The sequence below is a fragment of the Cynara cardunculus genome (assembly GCF_001531365.2).
Source record: "Cynara cardunculus var. scolymus isolate 2C chromosome LG 2, CcrdV1, whole genome shotgun sequence".
Classification (NCBI taxonomy): domain Eukaryota; kingdom Viridiplantae; phylum Streptophyta; class Magnoliopsida; order Asterales; family Asteraceae; genus Cynara; species Cynara cardunculus.
Window position 1 is genome coordinate 63,192,584 of NC_037529.1, and position 24,130 is coordinate 63,216,713.

Below are 24,130 nucleotides of genomic sequence, written 5' to 3' on the forward strand. Positions count from 1 at the left end.
ATATTACTTAAATCTCAACAAAATAAAAATAATATTTTGTAGAAGACATAAATATTTGAATAATACAATTTATATTAAAAATAAACATAAATTTTCTTTTAAAAATCCTTTATATTAAAAAATAAGTTAGAGATGCTCTAAACGAAGTAATTTTCATTTGTATCAAATGAAACCAATAATTAATTACATGAGAGAATGTAGCGGTGAAAGCGTGTTTTTTCCAACCTTCCAAAAGAATCCAAGAAAACGTCCAACTTGGAGCCCCGTGCACAAGAAAGCACGGTACAATCAAAGCAGCTATCAGTACAACCAAACGTACCATCCGTACTACATGTCACAAGATAGGTCAACCAACCACCCACCCACATTTTTAGATCTCCAAGGACTTAACACAAACCTAAATTCAAAATTGTGGCTTAACTGTAATTACAGCCAAATTCATACTTTCTTCAAGAGATGCCTACATCCTCCATGTTTTCTTGCTACTTCTGTACAATCTCATAATTAAACAATATGGATTCAATTACTTCATTAATTAAGGTTTTGATTTTGATTTTGATTTTGATTCAGATTCACACCTGCATCAAGCTTTCTTCCTCGTCTTCCATGTACTTTCTCACCTCCTTTCTGATCATCTCTTGCATCACCGATAGAATCTCTGCACCAAACGGCGTCGCATTAGCCTCCTTTGCATTTGCTTGTTGATCGTAAGGATACGAACTTGTGCCGGGAAGAGACAGGGTTAGTGTCGTCGACGGAGCCGTTTCGATCTTCGGTTGGAATCTATGGGAGGTTGTATGATTTTTGACCATGGATAGGAACGGAATATTATTGCCTGAATCGCACACGTCAGATCCCGATGGACTACTAGGCATCGTCATCGTCACATCCACACCTCCGCTCTCCGACCGCCGCGGCACTCTCGTCTCCCTCTCCCCTCCCTCTCCAACATCCATCGCCGTACATTTCCGCTTCAACGTCGAATTCCAGTGGTTCTTAACCGCGTTATCCGTACGTCCATTAAGCAACCTAGCGATGGTAGCCCACTTGTTCCCAAACCGAGCGTGCGCCTCCATAATAACCTTATCCTCCGTCTCCGTAAACGACCGATGCTCCACCTCCGGTGAGAGCTGGTTGCACCACCGTAAACGGCACGATTTACCAGATCTCCCTGGAATCGACTTGCTAATCAGCGTCCAGTTGCGTGCACCATGGCGATCCACTAACTTACCCAACAGCTCGTCCTCTTCGCTGCTCCATGGCCCCTTGATCCGATCCAAATCACTCCGAGACGAATCCATAAATGCATATAACAACAACAATAACAATAATAATAATCCGATGATGAACAGGGACAGAGGGGTTTAGGCTTATATAGGGAGGGAGGGAGGTGGGGGGTAACCGAATAAGTCGGTCAAGTTTTCAACAGGTGAGAAGGCGTTATAGTTACGGGAGTTTTGAAGTAGGCGGTTGAGGAAGAAGGAATACAGCTGTAATATATGACACGTGTCAATATTTTAGTGCGTGGGTTGTGTCACGAAAATCTCGCCTGTTTTATAACTTCTCGGGGGAAGTTGGAGAACCAACTTAAAACTTACCTATTTTGACTCGTACGGTTTTGGAAGTTACCTTTTCTTTAATTAAAATTCAATTTTAATTTACCAAAATTCTTTTTCGTTAAACAAGTACTCCATTAATAACCGACTTTTGTACTAGAAAAATACTTGCATTTTTTTATTATTTTAATTAATTTAAAGTATAAAAATGAATTTTGACCTTTTATAGCATTTTTTAAAAAACTAATTAAAAAAAATTGAAATTCTGAAAGAAAGCTATGTTCGCTTTCAAAGAGCTTTTTATTTTAGTATATTTCAATATTAATAATATTTTAATAAACTTTTTTAAATAAATTTAACTTATCGATGAAAATACTGTTTTTCTAATAAGCAATTTTAACTTTTTTTCCTTTCTAGATTTAGACAATTTTATCATCTGTTTTATACACATTTTATTTTAGGTGGTGTTTGGGATTGTTTGTAAAAACAACTTATTGACTTATTTTGGTGTGTCATCGGTAATAAACACTTTTGAGTGTTTGGATAAACAACTTATACCGGTGCTAAACCGATAATAAAAAGTTTTTGAAGAATTTAAATCATTCTGACTTATAATAAATTGATAAGTATTTTATAAAAAAACATAAGTTGTTTTAAATAAGCAATCCCAAACACCCTTTTAAAAGAAGTTATAAGCAATCTGTAGTGTAAAAATCCCAAAAAAAAGTATTCTTTTACGTTAAAAAATATGAGAGATGTTTTTATTAAAAATGAAGTAGAAACACTAAGGGGCCATTTACCAACACACTTACCCGGTAAGTGTTTAACGATAAAATTTAACACCACCACTTACTTATTGGGTAAGACTTTAGTCCATCAAAACTGCACCGTATGTAACAATTTACCTAGTAAACGGTTACAGTGGTAAGAGTCGTCGATCACACTTACCGGGTAAGACGCTTGATCCTTATCTCGTTCTTACTAGGTAAGAATTTTAGTTCTTACCATATTCATCGGGTAAAATAATTTGAGTTGGTAAACGACTTCCAAGAAATATGATCATGATATATGGGCCATGTCTAACATATTTGTTTTTTTATAATAAAATATTTGAACTACTTGATAACCAAACTTAAAAAGTTTGGTGAATGGTAGGAAAAAGGCATGACAATTACTAATTACAACTAAAAAACGTTTCTTTTATTCAATTATTTATCAACTTTTGTTGTTATTAAAATGTATTAATTAGTTTGAAATTATTTAACTTTTTATTATTATTTAATTAACTATTAAATAAATTATTTAGAAAATAAAAAACGTATTCTCTTTTAAATAAAATAAAATAATTCAAAAAAATAGAAAAGTAAATAATAAGAAAATGAAAATGGAAATGGAAATGGGGAGGATAAGCATGAAGAAATTGACTATGGAAGGCCAGGCTGGAAGGCACTAGGTTTGTCATGTACCGTAGGAGGGGATTTGATGAGGTGGCAGAAAACGACAAACATAGGGTCGCAGAGATTGTGGGGCCCATCATTACTGACACTCTGGCACCTCCAGCTGTGTGGCTGACACCTCCCTCTAATAACCCCCTTTTCCTCACCCGGTTTCCGGTCATTTCTTCCTTCTCTCTTTATTTACTAAACAAAACTAAGAGTAACCTACAAATTTGGTCCACGTGGTTTGTTAAAATCAATGCTTTTCTTTTTTTACAGTTTTAAAATTAAAGGGAAAAGAGGAGAAACTATTGAGTTGTTTGTTTACCTCTTAATAATTTAATTAAGAGGTAATCTCTGAATCGTTAAAAATTGAATCTTGTTTAAAAAAAATCTACTTCTTAATAATTTTAAAACCCTTTAAATGATTTTGTATTCTAAATCTCCCTTAACCATTAAGAACGTTAATTTTATTGTACATAATTACCAAACAATTTTATTTTATTTTATAAGAGATTCTTAATCATTCTGACCATTTAATCATTCTGTACCAAACCATTCAACAATTACCAAACAACCCTGAATTTGGTTCTTTTTAATGATTATTAGGAAAAATTGTTATAAGAAGGGTATTTTTGTCTTTTACTTAATAAAAAACTATTAAAACCAAAACTAAATTAATTTTAATTGGGTGAAAGCCCAAAAAGAATTAATAAAAAAACATAAATGTGCATCGTTGGCAGAATCTTTTAACAATTGCAAGAGGAAAAGACTAAACCCTACGTCTTTTTACAAACTATGATGATTAAATTGTAATTTCATAACCGTTGAAACAAAAAGTGTTATTTTTCACAAACCATAGGGACCACATTTGTAGTTTAATCTAAAACTAATTTTTTTAGAGGTGTTTGAGATTGCTTATTTAAATCAACTTATGTGTTTTTTGTAAAAGTGTTTATTAAGTTATGTGGTATCAAACCAGAGTTTTGTAAAAAGTGTTAGGATTAGCTTATAACGGTACCAAAAAACAATAAGCTGATAAGTTGTTTTTTAGTATTTGACAAATTTTGTTTATATATGTAAAATGATCAAAAAGAACAATCTTCCATAATTAAACTTATTTGATTTTTTAATATGTAAAAATTTATTTTTCATCATTTATAATAATATTTTTGACAAAAATTTATATCACTAAGATTAATAATTTATATCAACATGATTAATAATTAACAAACATTAATAAAACAGAGTTATAATGATAATTTGGTAATAAGCAGTTTTCATAAGTCATGAGGGATTAACTTATCAAAAACTGTTTATTACCAGTTTGACACCGGTATAAGCAGTTTCATTTTTCCTCATCCAAACACTAGCATTTAGCTTATCACCGATGTCAGACTAAAATAAATCAAAAAACACTTAAAATAAGCAATCCCAAACACCCCCTTAAATTATTAGAAAATAACATTTTAAATATGTTATCCTTTCAAATTTTATTTTTGTATGGTTTGTTTTTTTATCGAAAAATATATCATATTTTAAAAATTGAATGAAATTTCCTTGAAATTAATTTGGATGATTTTAAAATCACCAAAGTTGTAACTTAATATAATAAAAAGAGAACAAGAATCCTTAAATTCGGTAGGAAACAAACCTAATTTTCATATGAAACCGAAGCTCCGTCATTTACATATCACAAATTTTATCAGAAACCAATTTTAGATATTATATCAATCAAAACCAGACCCTTATATATCATTCATATATTTCCATTTCTTATCAACTGTCTTTTTTTTCTTTTCTTAACAGCCATAACTAAAAAAAAAATTAAGTAGCGATGTTGCGTAATACCAAATTCCTTTTAAGGACCGTTTACCTAAATACTTATCCGGTAAGCACTTACCGGTAAAATTCAACACTATCGTTTACTTACCGGATAAGATTTTTTTTCACTAAAATGCATCGTCTACCACAATTTATCCCGGTAAGCGCTAACCATGGTAGGAGTCCTCGTCCTCACTTACCGGGTAAGATTATTGATTTTTGTCTTCGCTCTTACCGGATAAGATTTTTAGTACTTATCATATTCATCCATTAAAGTAAAAGTGACCTGGTAAGCGCTTACCTAGGTAAGCGTTTGATAAACGGCACCTTAATCACCTTTTGAAACAAATCCTAAATCCACTACCATATTTACCCCCTTATAGTGAAAGGGTAAAAAAGTAAACAAAGAGAAAAAAATTATAAACTATGATATTATATTAATAATTTAAAAAATTAAAACAACTCTAATAATTGAAAAAAATGGGACTAATGTCTTTTTATCTTTTCCTATCTTTATTTGTATTTTTTTTATTTTATGAAATAAGATAATAGAAAATAAGACGACGATAAAATATTTGTTAGAGAAAATGACAAATATGTCCTTTTGCTTGTTGTGCATACTTCATATTCAATAGTTGTCAATTAATGAACCAAACTTCCAGAATTCCAAAAAAATAAATTGTTTTTTTGGTTTTATATGTAATACAGGAAATTCCGGTTTCTATGTTTGGTGAGGTTTTGTTGTCATCTCTCTTCAAAATCTCTCTTTTACTTTGGATTAAAATGTGATCAGATGGTCAAAAATCGGTTTCACATCCGGTCCAAATCAAAACTTTGCTGACAATTACATATTTTTTATCAGTTCTATTCAAGATTGATTTATCGTAACTGGTCTTGACGTAACCATTTCTGGTCCTGACTGAAAACTCTCGACCTGGTCTCCAAGTATAAATCCCGTTCCTAGAACCAATCTTGGTCATGGGTCAGGCCTGGATAGAATTGGAACACATAAAAAGCTTTTTTGAAGATCTTTTAGCATATAAACATGTTATTCATATTAAATGGTCTTTGGTCTAATGGTACATGAGTCTTTGGCCTCTTAAGAAGTCAGGGGTTCAAACCTCACCAAAAGGTGAAGAGGGTGTGTGTGTTTATTTATTCTATTTGTTGTATATAAATATTATATACTTCAGAAAAAAATGTTATTCAAATAGATTTTAAAATATGTAATTGGGTCATTTAAATACACTTAAAAAGTATGTTTGACTATGATTTCGTTTTAATAAGTTTTCGAATTTGGTTTATATTTTTAAATAAGTATAATATGTAATTTGTAAGTAATAGAAATTGGTGTTCAATCTTTAAATCTTCCACCAATGTAATCTTCAAACTTATGTTCCATCAAGGTTAACAAGGGTTTCAAGGTCGAGTTTATCATCATCATTGTCATCATCTAATGTTGAGTAGGTGTCATCCTCTGTGGGAACGGGGACAAAGATTGGGATTGGGGACAGGGATGGGGATTGAGGTCCCCACCCCATTCCCATGCCTAGGGCTAACTCTTGTCCCTCATTGAAATGATTATGTCACTAAGAGAAAAGATAGACTTCGAAGCTATAAGTACTAGCTTGGATTGTTAGTATATCATAGGTCATGTCAGCCAAAACTGGTAAATTATGGTTGCTTTTGTTTCCATCATTTCAACAAATCAATACTTTCAAAATCATCGACCATTTGAAAAGGAAATAAAATTAGTATGCATATACATATTTAGTTCACCTAAGTCGGTATCAAATCTAGATTTCTTACTTGTTAAGATTTTAAACCTCATTAAACAAGCTAGTCATTGACTCCTTACGATTTTAGCTTTAAGAACTAGAAGTAGCACTCGAGTTACCCCTATTTGAAGAGTTATGTTGTTCAGCTTTTCCGCAAATAATGTTTTTTATAATCATCAAATAAATCTTTAAAGTTACGATTAAATTTGCGTGTTCCTTCTTTTGCATAATCATCATTTTCTCCACTTAAACCAAAAGCCAAACATATTTTTGAAATTAAAACTTCGACTCCGGTAACATTTAAATACAAGTTTAACGTTGTGGCACATATAAAAAAAAGGATATCTATAAAGTATTTTTACAATTTTGCTTTCATTTCTTTGACCACCGCTCCCCTATCCTCATTCCCTTAATCCATCAAGCACTCCCCAATCTAAGGGGCTATTTGGCAATTGCTGAATGGTTTAGTGTAGAATAATTAAGTAGTCAGAATGATTAAGAGACTCTCATGATAGCAAAATGAAATATAATTGTTTGGTAATCGTGAACAATGGAATTAGGGCTCTTAATGGTTAAGAGAGATCAATGATACAAAATCATTCAGAGGATTTTAGAACCATTAAGAAGCAAACTTTTTTTTGCCAAACAAGATTCACCTCTTAACGATTCAGAGGTTGCCTCTTAATGGAACTATTAAGAGGTAAACAAACAACCCCTAATATACTAATAGTATTAGAAGGATAATAATTATTATAAAATGCATGCAAATATTCTCTTTGTTTTAACAAATTTTTAATCATAAAATAAATTAAATTCCATCTAACAGGCATATATCAAAGTTCGGTCCCGAAGTTTTAAAATTTACATCATCGTAGTATTTCCTATACAAAGTATGCATTTTTTTTCATCTTTTGTGTATCATTAGCCTAAATTTATTTAGTACAGGTTTCACTACTTGTAAACCATTTTAGACGCTAAATTGATTATGTATGCACAATAACGTGTATTAAATAATTGACTGTTTAAAATAAGTTTCATAGCTCACACTAATTTCGACACACATGTGGTATTATTACAAGCGTTATCAAAAGATATATTAACTGCTTTTTGAGATAAATTATAAAATGCAAGATTTCTTTTGATAATTGTAGATATATAATCACCCATATATGGCGCACTAAATGGTTCAAACGTGACAACACGTTTTACTGATTGTCACGATTGCGACTCAATCCATGTGTCATTATACATATATAAGAATGTGGTGAACCGTGTGACACGCTCCATGCATCACATGTTAAGGAAACACAACTAGGTAAAAGAGAAAACATTTGTTGCATTTCATTTTGACACGTTTTCCACAAATTTATTGCATCACGTCTAAGAGTTTGACAACTTACCAAATTGTAACATGGTTGTAGCATTTGCTGGATCATGTTCGTAATATGAATGTTGTCAAAGTTTTCGAACAACAACCCTACTCGAATGACACAGTGTGTTGTCATTTTTTGATTCAAATATATATTGAGCGTCCATATTCCATCTTGTCTATCAAATATAGGTGGATGATGTGAAGTTTATACGATCTCAAAATTCATGTAAACAGATCTTAATGTAAATATACACCTTGGTCTATTGTTGTCTTTTAACAAGTAATAACGATAAAAGTACCGAATATCGGTTCACAAGGAAGAATTGTAAAAGTTTCTCAAAAGTCCAATGTATAAAAACCAATTTCAGATAGTGAAATTGCAGAATTCGTTTGATGTGTGTGAATTGGAAAAAAAACAGCTGTAAAAGAAAAAGGCAAAGGGTGTACATGTTTGTTAAGAGAAAATAAAATGATCTGGTAGAAATATATTATAACATTACTGGACAGTCCAATAGTACATAAAATGGTGATATCGTACTATGACAGATATCTGACTATCGGTTCAAACAAACTCCCAAGAGTTCATACAGGTCCAATGCCATCGATACGACATCATTTATGTTAAATGTCGTTAATTCTAGCACGACATAATATTATTGTCCTACGCCGTAGAAGTATAGTATTTGTCAGGTACTAAAGTTCTTTATGACCTTCTCATATCAAAACAAGTTTTCACTAAAAGCTAACGTATTTTCATACATATAATTAGTTGTCAATTAATTATATGTAATCTTCAATGAAATATTAATAACGTGAATGAATAGTTAGATGGAAAAATTCTATATCTAAGACACCTTTCCAATTCACATCGCTCAGATTCTTCTTGCCAAAGATGTGAGGACTAAAATGTAAATAACGGAGATGGTAAAATATAGAAAGTAAAAGACAAGTTTTAAAGATGAGAAAGGCAACTTCTTGCACAAGTTACTAAATTCAAAGCAATAAAGTGAAGTAAGGAAATGAACAACAATATTGTAGGAGTTAGTAACTTGCACGGAAAGTTTCGTTCCAAATCTCCAATACTTGCATTCAACACTTAATAAACAAAAACGGCACTACTTGGATGCTAGCCACAAGCCACAAATCCACCCTAATGCCACAAGTTCAAGACTAGTTCTAAAATGAAAACGGTATAATTGAACGAATGTTATTTAAATCACCATTTTTAAAAAATGAAATGTATATAATATAAAAGCAACATTTTTCCCAAAACCCACCATTTTCTTAACCAAAACTCATTAATTAAAACACCTATTTAGCATGAAACTATGACCCAATACTCACACAAGATACAAGTAAGGTTTTTAATATTCAAATACTAAAACTGTTGATAAAACTCTATTATTTAAAAAACCAAAACATGGAAAAGGTCTAATATACCAAATGATGAATTATTAATACACTCATTACCCAACACAAACAGCAAAAACATGGATGATACACCATCCAAAGACAACACCTAGTAAGGGGGAGAACCGTATCAATCAAATGTCGCAAATACAAAGTAAACCGTACATAAACATTATTGAGCATCTCTCAAGGTCAATGGGCTTCGTATACGACTCTACCAAGTACCACCGCAAGACCCAAGCTCCGTATATGACTCCAACGAGTACCAATACAAGCTCTAAAGCTCCAAGCTCCGTATATGACTCCAACGAGTACCACCACAAGCTTTAGAGTGACCATGATACCTACTCGTTTTCTAGATGAGCCTCACCCACAAGTCACTAATTTTTGTATATGACTCCAATGTACCACCACAAGCTTTCTCGATAATTGACTTGGTGACTATTCACTAGAAATTATAATGAAAACATCAAAATACTCTTACTTAAATAGCTAACATCTACCCATTGGTTTTGGAGTCCGATTCTATGTGAGTTCACCTCCGGAATACCAAATGGCATCAACAACTCATAGGTCCCAGAGTCTGACTCTACATAAGTCTATCTATGCAATATCCAGAATGACATAACACGACTCACATATGGATCCAATGCATTACAATTTAAATTACATGACTACAAATGAATGATCAATGCACTCAAAACATGTAAATGAATATTTAATAAATGCAAACCAAGTCTAATGCTCAACATGAAGCAATTCAAACCGGACAAATATCCCAAAGACTCATTTAAGCCCAAAAGTCAACCAATAAACTCCACAACTTACTTGACTGCTCAATAAAAGTCAAAGTAAGTCATAAAATACATTTACCCGATGTTTATACAAACTCATGCTAAAAATTATGAGTAGGTCAAAAAACTCACCAATATTGGGATAAACCATTCCCAAATGTAAATCATACAAATTATACCTTCAAAATGTCACATAACACAATAATATGCATCTTCTAAACGATTTATAAGATCAAATACACTGAAAGAGCACTACCGTCAAATAATCTTCATTTATGCAATAAATCACTAAAATACCACACTTTTATGGTTTATTTCTCAAAATGTCTAAGTACCTAAAATACAGACATCTTTTCAAGATTTATAAAATCAAATGTACCAAAGATGCAAACTTCATCAAATAATCAAAACATTTGATAAATATCAAGGAAAACACTTCAATACATCAAAGAAGAAGGGGATTTGAGGGTGTAAGGTAACGAAACCCAATGTATCAAGAAATTGTAGTTTAGATCTTACCTTCAACCTTCTGAAAACTTCAAACCACCAAGAAATGCCTTCCATAGATCCAAAATTGGACTTAAAGCTCCAAAATAATCTAGCTAGCTAGAGAGAAAATGGTGAAGGAGAAAGGATGGGGGTAAGAAATGAGCAGTGAACCCCCAAATTGGACCTTTTAGAGCTGGCATGCCTAAATTAATGCGACTTTTCACGCGACTAAAGACGCGCACCAAGGCCCCAAAAAGCCACTAATGGAATACCGCATTTAGAAGGCCATTTACTCCGAAATTTATAAAGTCGCCTGCACTCCTAGAAAGTTGCAACTCTGAAGTCATGCAAAGCTCTGTTCCGTGCAAATTCTTCATTTTTCATGTCGATGCGATCCCCACGCCTTCTCGTTAGATTTATATACCACCACTTTAAAATAACCAACAAAAATGTGCAATGAGCATGAATAGACTTCAAACAAGGAGCTAAAAATCATGGGTGTTACATACACTTTGGCTTTGAATATCATATCACCTTCGACATGTAGCTTAGTTGATAAAGGGGCGATACGGCTTTACCCAAGTAAGATAGGTTGTGGGTTCGATCCTAGTCCCCCCTCCCTGGTGCTAACCTCAGCCGCTTAGTGAACCGGAAAATGCAACCTCACATTGATGTATTTGGAGACAGGTTCCTTGTAAAGACGATTGAGGTTGTCGGTAATCAACTTTTTATCTAAATTTTCAAATTTTATTAATTAGCAAGTAATTAATATGATATTCAAAGCCGAAGTGTAACTTATTTCTCTTAGAATCAAAAGGGTGGTGTCTGATTGGTTTAAGCTTGGCTCCAAAAATCAAAAGTACGAGGAGGTCCCATGTTTAAATCTAAGGAGGAATAAAAATTTCTTGTGGCCACAGAGATTCAAATGCGATGATTCCGGGCTATTTGCAAAGCAGATGGTCGCTCTGGGATTAATCGACTCGCATAGTAGGTTGAATATCCAGGGTTAATAAAAAAACATTTTTATATTAATCTCCAAATAGTTGTCTAAATTTAGTTTATGTTATATGATTTTATAACAAATATTGAAATATAATGAAATTAAAATACACCCAAAGTACGGATCCAAAGTCTACTGGTTTCGTTGGTCCGATAAAATTTACAAAGCCACCCCCTCCATATTCTCTCCCTCAACTCTCTCTCCCTCTCTCCCTGGTATCCGTCTGTTTCTTCGTCAGAAACCCTACTCGCCATGGGCGATTTTGGTCGGATTTCTGTCCATGACGCTCTCGGAGGCGGCCCAGGTCTCCCTCTGTTTTGCACTTTTCATCTCATCACACACACACAATCCTTCCAATTGCAATCGATGTCAATCTGATACATGATTCAATTCGTTGTAATAGTGTTATTTCCTTGGTCAATTTGATGTGTACATGCATTTTGTGATATAATTGGAATGGGATCGCGATCTTTGTGATTTAGTTTTTGTACGTGATGCGATTATGTGAATTGAATCGTTGTTGCGAATTTTGGTGGTGCAGTTGCTGATATATTGTTATGGAGGAACTCTTACGGAGGAGGAGTTGTTCTAATCGGTTCCACCATCCTATGGTTCCTATTTGAAAGAGGAGGATATAACGTCTTGGCATTCATCGCCAATAATCTACTGCTTTTGGTTGTTATACTCTTTTTCTGGGCTAAATCTGCATCCCTTCTCAATAGGTTTGTCTATACTTTTTCTGGACGAGCGTATATTATATTTGGACATTTGTCTCTGGTGATTGATTGTGGATCAGCAATTGAATTGCAGCTATATTACATTTTAGCGTTAAAAATTATACTGCAAATAGTATAACCAGACTACATAAATCAAGACTTCCTTGATTACAGTATAGGAGCACACCTACTGAAATTTACATATATGAATGCGATCTTGGAGTGAGCTTTCTGAAATTTTGCATACATGTAATTGGGAGCAGAAAACTTGGGAAAGCCTGTCATAATACACAAAATGGGCCTTTTGGAACAAACAGATTCAGCAAAGTGGACTATATCTTTGGAATTTAGCCTCGTACTTTTTCATATTTGAATTATAATATTTCACTGTAGTAGCAAGATTATTTGTCCAGAGTCTTTTGGCTACAGGGGAGTGGTTGTGGTGTTGTGTTTGTATAGTTTTTATGCATGCTCAGTAAGGTTATGTTGGCTCATCTGTTTTGTTCTTTGAATGTAGTATATGTTCTTGGTTTATATTTTTATATGTACATTTGAAGTAGATCAAAAATAATATATTTTGTGTACCTGAATGTAGACCCTTGCCTCCAATTCCTGAATTGGACATTTCGGAGGAATCGGTTCTTATTGCTGCTGATGAGATGCACGTGTGGGTAAATCATGCTTTTTTAATTGCACATGAAATTGCAGTTGATGGAAACGTCAAAGCTTTGATTTTGGTACAATCTCATTAACTTTTCTGGTATTTTCTTGAGATTTTTGTATTCCACTTGCTTGCAAAGATTGCTTTTTTACAATCCAGTAATTTGTGTTTGATTCTTCAGGTTGTATCTAGCTTATGGCTGATTTCTTATATCGGTAGCTTTTTTAACTTCCTTACGATGATCTATATTGGTGAGCTGGTTGCTGTGCTTTTATTTGCAAGATAACGTATGCTATTGAAGCATAAAACTTCCTGTGACATGTCATAATTCTTGATTGCATTTCAGGGGTACTTCTTAGTTTATCTGTACCTTTCTTATACGACAAGTTCCAGGCCCAGGTGGATGAAAAGTTAATAGTAGCACACAAGATTGTCCATACAGTCGTGAGGCAAGCGGATATTGTCTTACAAATGATCCCAACAGCACAACACAAGCAAAAGAAGAATCAGTAGCCAATAGGTGCATGTTAAGAAGGTAAGCTCCCTCTCTCCTCTCCGCATAGGCATGCTCAACAATAAATATTCTTTGCCAAGAGTCTTTAAAGGCGTGCTTCCATAAATAGAATATTTGTGCTTGCTTTCCTCTATACTAAAAGAACAAATTAGACTTCAAAGAATATCAGTGCACAACGAGTATCAACACAGAGTAGTTTTGAATCGTTCATGAGTCTCATGGTAAACATAACCTGACTAATTTAGTATCAAAGACTTATTAGTGCTAAAAAATATGGTGGTTGGTTCAGGTTGTGTTCTTATAAATTGACGGGGAGATACTAACTGCTTGTAGCCATTTAGTATGTGGTTAGGAGGGTTGCACAAAATGCAGCTATTATTTATAGGACTGGATTTAAAGAAAGAAAAAGTAGTATTTATTTGCATCATATAGGCTCCACCTTAATTGGGTCAGCATGCCAGGGGCCTAACTTCCTTAGGCGATCGAGTTAGCAGTGGGTAAGACTCGTGTTGCACATGCATTTTCTGCAGAGATGCTACTTTTATGTCAAAGTGGGTAGTGTAACCGAATTCGTTTTTATCCATGCCACCGCTTCTATACTTTATACCGAGTCTACCACACTGGGGGTTGTCTAGTTTGTACCTTGGCTATGTTTCCTTGTACTAGCTTTTGTTTTTATGTTGTGTTTGCTTTTACGAGTTTTGGTTCTTTTCAAAATTCAGCATTCCTTCCTTTTTTTTTGTCTCAAGTTCATCACTTACGTTTTCTTGGCCTTTATTCAAACTTTTTGGATAATCTTTCTTTTTCTCGCACACTTTTCACAAAACCTGGGTCTTCACTAATAATTGCCACTCTACACCTTGGGGTAGAGGTCAGGTTTGTATACATCCCACCCATCCCCAGACTCCACCTTCAGGTGGGATATACCACTCTCGTTTGGTCTGGCTTTGGGCTTACATATGCCACTTCACCGATTCAAGGATCTTTTAACCCAAACTAGTTGGAATTGGAACTGGCTAAAATGGTAACCACCAGATGTTGTAACCATGTTGCTTATTTCCATTGGTTGCTCTATGGGTTGTCATCTACTCATCTTGCTATCATTGAGGTAAAATGATCTATGATCATCGGTACCATGGTTTCTCTCCTGTCACAGCTAGTCTGGAAAGTGGCAGTTTTTCCTTGGAAGTTCATGCCCACCCATTCTTTTACTTTTTCATTTATTGAGTATCAATTCATCTTCTTATAGGATTTTTCATGACCTTTGATGGGAGTTTGTGGTGACGGAAGATTAGGGTAGCAGACCAGGGGTGGATGGAGATGTTTAGCTCTCCTAGACAAGAGGAAGGGATCTGGAGAGTAGTGCTGCACATGGGTTGGGTTGGCCGGGTTGAGGGCATTTGAACAACCCAACCCAATGTTTGCGGTTTCAAAAATCTCAACCAAACCAAAGCAAAACTACAACCTAACCCAAATCGTGCATGTTGGTCAGGTTGAAACTCTGGCACATCATTTCACAATAGCTAAATGTTTGTGTTTAAACAAAGTGAAATCAAAATGAAAATATACGAAAAGGCTAACAAACTAAAAAAAAGTGGAAGGTTCATGGAAATAAGAAAGTAAAATTACGGTTGAAATTTTAATATAATTATGAATGTAGCTAATTAAAGGTTGATCTAATGTACTATATTAATTAAGGACTTGACGATCATATTAAATCCATAGTATAGAAAGACATTGGGTTCATCGGGTTGGGTTGGATTCAAATTACCCTAACCCAATTCCATCCCAATAAATGCGATTTAGCCTAATATTTTATGTCAGGTTGCCTTGGGTTGAGTTTTTTCGGGCTGAGTTGGCCGGGGTCAGTTTTTTGAGCACCCTTACTGGAGAGGTAGAGGTTGGGCATAGGGTTAGTGAGCCGACAGTTAGATCCCTGAATCCTAGGTTAGATAGACTAGGGGTATGTAGTCCGTCCTACCTTGGTTATGTACTTATGATTTCATGTACTTGCTTCCGTTTATATGTTTTCTATGGTTGTTTTTCGTTGGTTACTTCTAACTCTTCTTTCAAAGTTCAAATTTCAGCAATGCCTTTCTTGTTTTCAAGTTTTTTTATTTGCGGATGTTCCTTTTTACGATCTTTGTCCACATTTTGTTTCCCATGCTATGCACATGCCGGGGGTCTTCACTGGAACAACCGCTCTACCTTTTGGAGTGGAGGTCAGGTCAACGTACATCTCTCCACGGGATATCTTAGGCTTGTTTCGTTTGGTTTGGTTTGAATTGACCTTCTCATACTTGGCTCCTTTCAAACCCAAATTATTAATCATAGTAATATGTAACAAATCCACCTATTTCATCAATAGCTGCTCTGCTTTTATGAACACATCGAAGTAACCACCCGATGGATGCAAGAAGCATGTTTTGATTTTACCTGGTCTGGTGTTCATTAGAATAATAGGAGGAAGTTGATACATTATCAGTGTTCTGCATAAACGACAAACCATTTTTATGTGGTCTAGGAAAAGGCATAGCAAATTGGTACTTGTCTTAAACCGAATGGTCAGAATGGCCAACAAGTGTATAATACATAGATCGTTGCATGCTTGTAGTCAAGACCTTGTAATTCTCTTGTGTAGTTGTTGAAGAGTAAGGGACTGTTTACTTACAGCTTCACGAGATGGTCTGAGCGGCTTACTCGCTCAACCATACATTTAAGCCATTAATCCAAAATGGCTGTATGGAATAAGCCAGGACCCCTCGTTTGTCCTCATTAAGCCACATGAAACAAATAAATACCAGAAATGTCCCGGAAATAATCCAACCCTCTTTCTTTGCCTCCAAACCCATCGCTCTCCCTTATCTCAAACAAACATATTTATTACTTCATCCATACAAAGCTTAATGGCAAAAAGGAGTAAGATACCCCTAAGTTGATATTAGAGGTTTATATATACATTTTATGTTTATGGAATCTGGATTTGACTTTTGAATTCCAAATCCAAAACACCATCTTCCGCAATCTGCAATGGGTTTTCGAGATAATTAATTTGAATAAGCCGGTCGTTTTTGTTAAACATTTTAATGATTTCATTCATAAATTACAAACAGGTTTGTTGATTTGGGGTGCTGGAGATCTCTATGGCAACACATGTTGCAGAATTGGTGTTAATTTTGGTGAGTAGTTGATTGATTGCTGCAAATCCTTGTTCCAGCATATGGTAGTTCAGTTTTTTGAGGGTGTGCAAGTTTCCCTGAAATGCAATTGCAAGCTATAGTTGTGGTCTTTTTATGGAAACATTTCTTTTATTTTTGTCTTTGGCTACTTTCTGTTTTCTTAACAGCTTAATTACAAGTCATTAAGGTACCACAAAATCAGATGTTAACAAAAATAGTTATTATTTATTTCTTCGCTTTAACGATGTTACCGAGCATCTTAAAAGTAGCCGACCTTCATTCCATCACAAAGTTGATGGATGTGACTAGAAGGGTATTTTCGTAATACAGTGTGATACATCTTGATTTTAAAGTCAAAAACCTAAATCTTCAATCTTGATTCTCAGTTCGTGTTCTTTTCTCTATTATTCTCGATTGGTTATTAGTTCTATGGAGTGTTATGTTATCTTAGGAGGACTTAATGTTTATCATGTATTTGTATGTGTATATCATATTGTGGGGGTGTTTGGGATTGCTTATCGATATAAATTATTGACTTATTTTAGTGTGGCACCGGTAATAATCATTTTTGAGTGTTTGGATAAACAACTTATACCGGTGYCAAACCGGTAATAAGGAGTTTTTGAAGAAGTTAAACCCTTCTGACTTATAAAAAGTTGATAAGTGCTTTTGTAGAAAAATATAAGTTGTTTCAAATAAGCAATCCCAAACGCCCCTTGTTTCATTGAATTCAAATGTGGATTTTAAAAAGTTATACACATGTAGTAATAAGCTGAAAATATGAATTTTAATTAGAGCCTATAAACGCTTTATAATATAGTAAATATACAAGTACGAGTATATTTAATAATTTACTAGTATATTTAATAATTTACTTAAAAAATTGATAAAATATCAATATAACCATCAAATTAAGGAGAATAAAATATATGCATACATAATTTGTTTGATTAAAAAACTAGGGCAAGTTTCAAATGAGAAGCTAAACATTTTACGATAAGATGAAAAATTTTAATATCATATATGATTATACGCATGATGCATTGACAATATATAGATGTTTAATTATATATGATTAAACACATCCAAAAGAACGTAATCATATATGATATTGAAACTTCTCGTTTTTTCACAAAATGTTTAACTTCTTACATAATTTTATTTCTAAAAGACTAATTATATTTATGATAATTTAAATTTACTATAATAAAATTATTTGGTTTCTAAACTGGATCCCTTCATTTGAGAAGAGTAATATGGTCCAGAAGTTTTCCAGCTTCCACTTTATTGTTTATATTTAATACATACTCATCCAAGATTTGAGATCATTTGAGAACAAGAGTTTTTCGTGAGATTCGTAAGACTAATTCTCAACTCTTGGATTTAGATCTACATTCTGAACATTCATAATCACAAAATTGTCACAAGACTTCTCAATAATCACAAAATTACCATCGTACAACTTTAAACCATCAGATTATTAACTTATAAAGTTGATCAATGAACATAAATTAGTTTTACGGATCCCATTAAAAATTCTTGCTTTCACGTGAAGCCACCCCACTCATCCAGTGTTGAAATGGTGGAGTCACCCTTTTGAAAAATTTAGTGGGTCAAAGTCAAATATAACAATTCAAACATTTTAATGATTTTGAAAAATTATTAATTAATTAAATGTATATGATTGATAAACTTAGTTTTTATTCATATTATGTATAACAATTATTTAAAACTATCAATTAACATAGTTTTTACTAATAATTTCGTAAATATTAAAAATAATTTTGTAGTAATTATGATATCTAATCATGATTAAATCCAAAAGTATTTAATATTTGACTCATTTTGAAGGTATTCACGAGATGGTTATGATAGTGTAATTTGTAAAAAAAAAACATATTTTTTAAGTAATATATGATTATGTATGTTAATAAAGCAAAGATGAAAAATGAAAAATGAAAAAATATATAATAAATTAAATAAATAAGTATAAGGGTATAATAATAATTTCCAGGTATATATGATATATAATAATATGATTAAATGCAAAAGTATTTGATTTTGAACATTTTTGAAAAAGTATCGATGAAACGATTAATGATAATATAATTTGTTAAATGAAACAAATTCTTTAACGTATTTTAATTAATACACGATTATTTATCTTATTCTAATAAAAGTATAAAATAAAAAATAAAAGAAGAAGAGTTAGAGCACCCACATGGGGCTTGCTAATTGAATTGCAAATACATTTTTGTCAGATGCTTGCTGCCATGTAGGACTCACAATTGCAAAATTTGTAATTCATTTTGAAAGCTACGTGGGCACCAACCTCTTCTCCAATTTTTTTTTGTTTTTTTTTCTGATTATTTAAATAAATTAATTTTTATAATATTAATATATTTATTAATTATATTAATTATTCTTATATGAAAATATTCTATGCATGTATATATGTTATTTAAAAAAATATAAATATAATATAACTAAATTAATTTAAACATTAAATTTTATAATTACATAAATTACAATTAACCAATATATAAAATTACATATAATAATATATCACGCATAATTAATAAAAGAACACAAATAAAATTACATGTTTATTCGTCTAAAAGTTGACGGATTTTTTTATCGTACAATTTTCGTTGTTGGTCTGTCATAGTTGAAGGATCCATTTCCATCAATCTGATTGTCAATTCTTCTTTTTTAAGTTGATCTTTCATCTTCTCCCGTTCTTCTTTCTTTCTCTCTCGTTCCTCTTTCTTTCTCTCTCGTTCTTTTATAGCTTCCGTATATTTGTTCATTGCTTCTATTTTTTCAGCATCAAGATTGAATTGTTCTTTCATCGCTTCTTCGATACGGTCGATAGAGTTAGTTGATATAGATTTTTGTTACCTTTATCTTTTGAAGCTTTCCTTCCCATTGGACGAGCAGTCGACGTTAGCTCGGGGGTCGACGTGTTTCAAATTTAAAACAATAAATTATATAATTATTATATTATATCATATATTAATCGTTTTAATTAACATTGAATTAAAATAAAACATGTTATTAATTAAAAAATAATTAGAATGTATATATAAATAATTTATAAAATAGTTAATAAATGTTGTAGTGGGGACCACTTTTGGAAGTATAGGTGAATTGCAGGTGTGTAGGTGGTAATTGCAAAAGCTGACGTGGCACAGTTGAAAGTGTTGTAGGTGAATTGCAGGTGTGTAGGTGGTAATTGCAAAAGCTGACGTGGCACAGTTGAAAGTGTTGTAGGTGAATTGCAGGTGTGTGAAAGATAATTGCAAAAGCTGATGTGGCACAATTGAAAGTGTAAATGGATTGCAGGGATGTGGATGGTCTTATAAAGTAAGTTAAATAAGTAAATATAAGAATGTAAACTATTACTTTAAAATTAGAAACGTTTAGCAACCCCTACGTTTTAGTTCACAATTTTATACTTTTGTGTTTTTTGTTTCACAAATACATTATAAAACAAAAATATATTAATCAATACTCTAATTCCAAGTCATAGATTAAAAAAAAATGTGTAACGGGGTTGCTATTTGCACCTTTTAATGTCAAAATCAGGTTGATTTATGAATTATAATGTAAAAAGTGAGTTTTGATATTGATATGTATGAGAAGAAAACCATTAGATAAAGATACATTTAACAATTTAGAGGGATGCAATTAATCTAATCCTCGTATAAAATAAGACATAATATACACGAATTCTCATAGTTGTTACAATTTTATAGGTTTTAAAATAATTAAACCCCGTATGTATATATATATATATATATATATATATATATATATATATATAGGAACGATCAAATGAAAACACTCTCATTTGTAAAAACCGTAAAAACCATTCTCATACGTCGATTTTATTGTTTACTCTTATGAATTTTTTTCATGAAATTGTTTAATCATGTAAAATTGTTTCATATAATATTTTTTTTTTGATAAATTTGTTTCATATATGGTTATGAAATTGTTTCATATATGGTTATGAAATTGTTTCATATAATATTTAATGAAATTTTAATGAAACTGTTTCATGTATTTTTCTAAAATTAAAATAATGAAGATGATAATATCCATGATTAACACTCTCCACAATAAAAATGGTTAATTAACCTCTTATAATTACAAAAATATGAACAAAATGAAAAATTATGATTGGTTGAATGAGGTTTTCACGGTTTTTACAAATTGAGTGGTTTTTATTTGAACGCTCCTCTCTCTCTCTCTCTCTCTATATATATATATATATATATAAAGAGAGAGAGAGAGAGGGAGAGAGAGAGAGAGAGTTTGTTTCAAATGCAACCCATCACATTTGTACAATCAATACAACCCAATAAATTGAAATATTTATGAAAATGATGGAAGTTCATTTATTATGATTTAAATATTTATGAAAGAAGAATAAAGTTCATTAATTATGATCAATACTTTATATTAGAAAACAATCAAAACTTTTATGAAATTACATATTCATCAAATTAAATGGACGATTGAGATTGAGTTGTATTGGTTGTACAATTGTAAAGGGTTGTATAATAACTCACATCTCTCTCTCTCTCTCTCTCTCTCTATATATATATATATATATATATATATATTACATTTGTATGACAAATACAACTCAATTTCAATCGTCCATTTAATTTGATGAATATGTGATTTCATAAAAGTTTTGATTGTTTCATAATATAAAGTATTGATCATAATTAATGAACTTTATTTAATTTAATAAACTCTCATTATTTCCATAAATATCTCCTAATACAACTCAATCTCAACCGTCCATTTAATTTGATAAATATGTGATTTCATAAAAGTTTGATTGTTTCCTAATATAAAGTATTGATCATAATTAATAAGCTTTAATCATCTTCAATAAATATTCAAATCATAAGACCATCCATACGCAGGTTTCAATTTGAGTTGCATTCACTGTTGTGTCAGGAAATTGAAAGCCACGTGAGATTTGAGTTTCAATATTTACAAGTCACTTTGCAATGCCACATGGCTCTCACTTGCCTCTAATTTTCTTTTTCTTCTTTCAATTATTTAAATAAACTATTTTTATACAAAACAATTAATTTTATAAATTAATAATGTTAATATATTTTTAATTACATTAATTATATAATAAATTAAATTATTTTAAACATTAAATTTTATAATTACATAAAATTATAATCTAATATATAAAATTACATATAACTAATATAAAACACGCACGACTAACAAAACAACACAAATAAAATTACATGTTTATTCGTCTAAAAGTTGACGGATTTTTTTATCGTACAATTTTCGTTGTTGGTCTGTCATAGTTGAAAGATCCATTTCCATCAATCTGGTTGCCAATTCTTCTTTTTTAAGTTGATCTTTCATCTTCTCCCGTTCTTCTTTTTTTCTCTCTCGTTCCTCTTTCTTTCTCTCTTGTTCTTTTATAGCTTCCGTATATTTGTTCATTGCTTCTATTTTTTCAGCATCAAGATTGAATTGTTCTTTCATCGCCTTCGATACGGTCGATAGAGTTAGTTGATATAAATTTTTGTTTACTTTTATCCTTTGAAGCTTTCCTTCCCATTGGACGATAAAATGTGTTAAGAAGTTTGTACGAGCTATTATTGCAGTGTTTGGGGACGAGTATTTACGAAGACCAAATGTCGCTGACCTTCAATGATTACTTTATATTGGGTACCAACGCGGTTTTCCAGGTATGTTAGACAGTATTGATTGTATGCATTGGGAGTGGAAAAATTGTCCGGTGACATGGCACGGACAATATGCTAGAGGGGATCATAAAACTCCAACTATTATGTTAGAAGCAGTTGCTTCACAAGATTTGTGGATATGACATGCTTTTTTTGGGCTTCCAGGCACATTAAATGATATCAATGTGTTAGATCGATCTCCCATCTTCCACGAGGTCTTAGAAGGGAAAGCACCAGAGGTAAATTTCTCTGTTAATGGTAACAACTATAGCTTAGGATACTATCTTGCAGATGGAATCTACCCTAACTGGGCTACGTTTGTGAAATCCATCCCATTGCCCCAAAGTAAAAAACATAAGCAATTTGCAAAAAAAAAATAATCAGCTAGGAAAGATGTAGAAAGAGCGTTTGGCGTATTACAATCACGATTTGCCATAGTTAGAGGTCCATCACGGATGTGGTTCAAGGAAATAATCGGAGAAATATTACGAGCTTGCGTAATAATGCACAACATGATTGTCGAAGATGAACGTGACTCATACATTCGTCAATTTGATTTCACAGATGATGCTAATTTCAGTTTATCTATGCCTGAAGTTTCTCGAATCATCTTCCCGAGTATGAAAATTATCTTCGAAGTCATGCAAGAATACGTAAAAGGACTCACAACAATCAATTACAAGCGGATTTGGTTGAAGAGATTTGGAGCCGATTTCAAGAAGAAGAAAACAATGATTAATGTAACGTTTTAATTCTATATATATGTAATATTTTTAATTCAATAAATGTTGTGTTTTGATATGATTTAATAAATTAATGTTTCAAATTTAAAACAATAAATTATATAATTATTATATTATATTATATCATATATTAATCGTTTTAATTAACATTGAATTAAAATAAAACATGTTATTAATTAAAAAATAATTAGAATGTATATATAAATAATTTATAAGATAGTTAATAAATGTTGTAATGGGGACACTTTTGAAAGTGTAGGTGAATTGCAGGTGTGTAGGTGGTAATTGCAAAAGCTGACGTGACACAGTTGAAAGTGTTGTAGGTGAATTGCAGGTGTGTGGAAGATAATTGCAAAAGCTGATGTGGCACAATTGAAAGTGTAAATGGATTGCAGGGATGTGGATGATCTAATAAATGAACTCTCATCATTTCTATGAATATCTCAATTGATTGGGTTACATTGATTATACAAATAGACATGATTGTATGTGAAATATACCATATATATATATAGAAAAATGACAAAACTAACCACTTTATATAACCCTCTTACACAAAATAACCAGTTTTTAGGGGTTTTACAAAACTAACCACACGGATCGCCCCCGGGGGCGATCCGTACTAGTTGGGGGGGAGGGGGGCGATCCGGCCTTTTTTTAAAAATTTCTTTTTTTCCACTTGGGGCGAGCCACGTCATCGGATCGCCTCTGGGGGCGATCCAGGCTTTAAGTATTTTTTTTTTGTAATACCAATTTCACTATAAATACCAACCTTCTATTTCATAAATTTTCACACATTCCCTTTCATTTCTCTTCTCATATATTCTACTCTCACAACCGTTAACCCATTAAACACAATCAACCATCACAAAACATGAAATCACGTCAAAGTGATGATATTTGTGTGTATCTTCGAAGTG

At 32.3% G+C, this 24,130-nt stretch overlaps 2 protein-coding genes across 2 annotated transcripts; one reads left to right on the forward strand and one right to left on the reverse strand.

The window, feature by feature from the left end:
* Positions 1–416: 416 nt before the first annotated feature.
* LOC112507618 (transcription factor MYB73-like) lies at positions 417–1,301 on the reverse strand. Its single transcript, XM_025112267.1, has one exon. It carries the CDS (start codon positions 1,299–1,301, stop codon positions 573–575), a length of 729 nt encoding a protein of 242 aa, XP_024968035.1. The 3' UTR covers positions 417–572.
* Positions 1,302–11,775: 10,474 nt separating this feature from the next.
* On the forward strand, positions 11,776–16,954 carry LOC112506950 (reticulon-like protein B11). Its single transcript, XM_025111296.1, has 6 exons — positions 11,776–11,963; positions 12,201–12,381; positions 12,971–13,112; positions 13,218–13,287; positions 13,383–13,571; positions 16,664–16,954. The coding sequence occupies exons 1-5, from the start codon at positions 11,912–11,914 to the stop codon at positions 13,547–13,549; spliced, it is 612 nt and encodes a 203-aa protein (XP_024967064.1). The 5' UTR covers positions 11,776–11,911; the 3' UTR covers positions 13,550–13,571; positions 16,664–16,954.
* Positions 16,955–24,130: the final 7,176 nt, after the last annotated feature.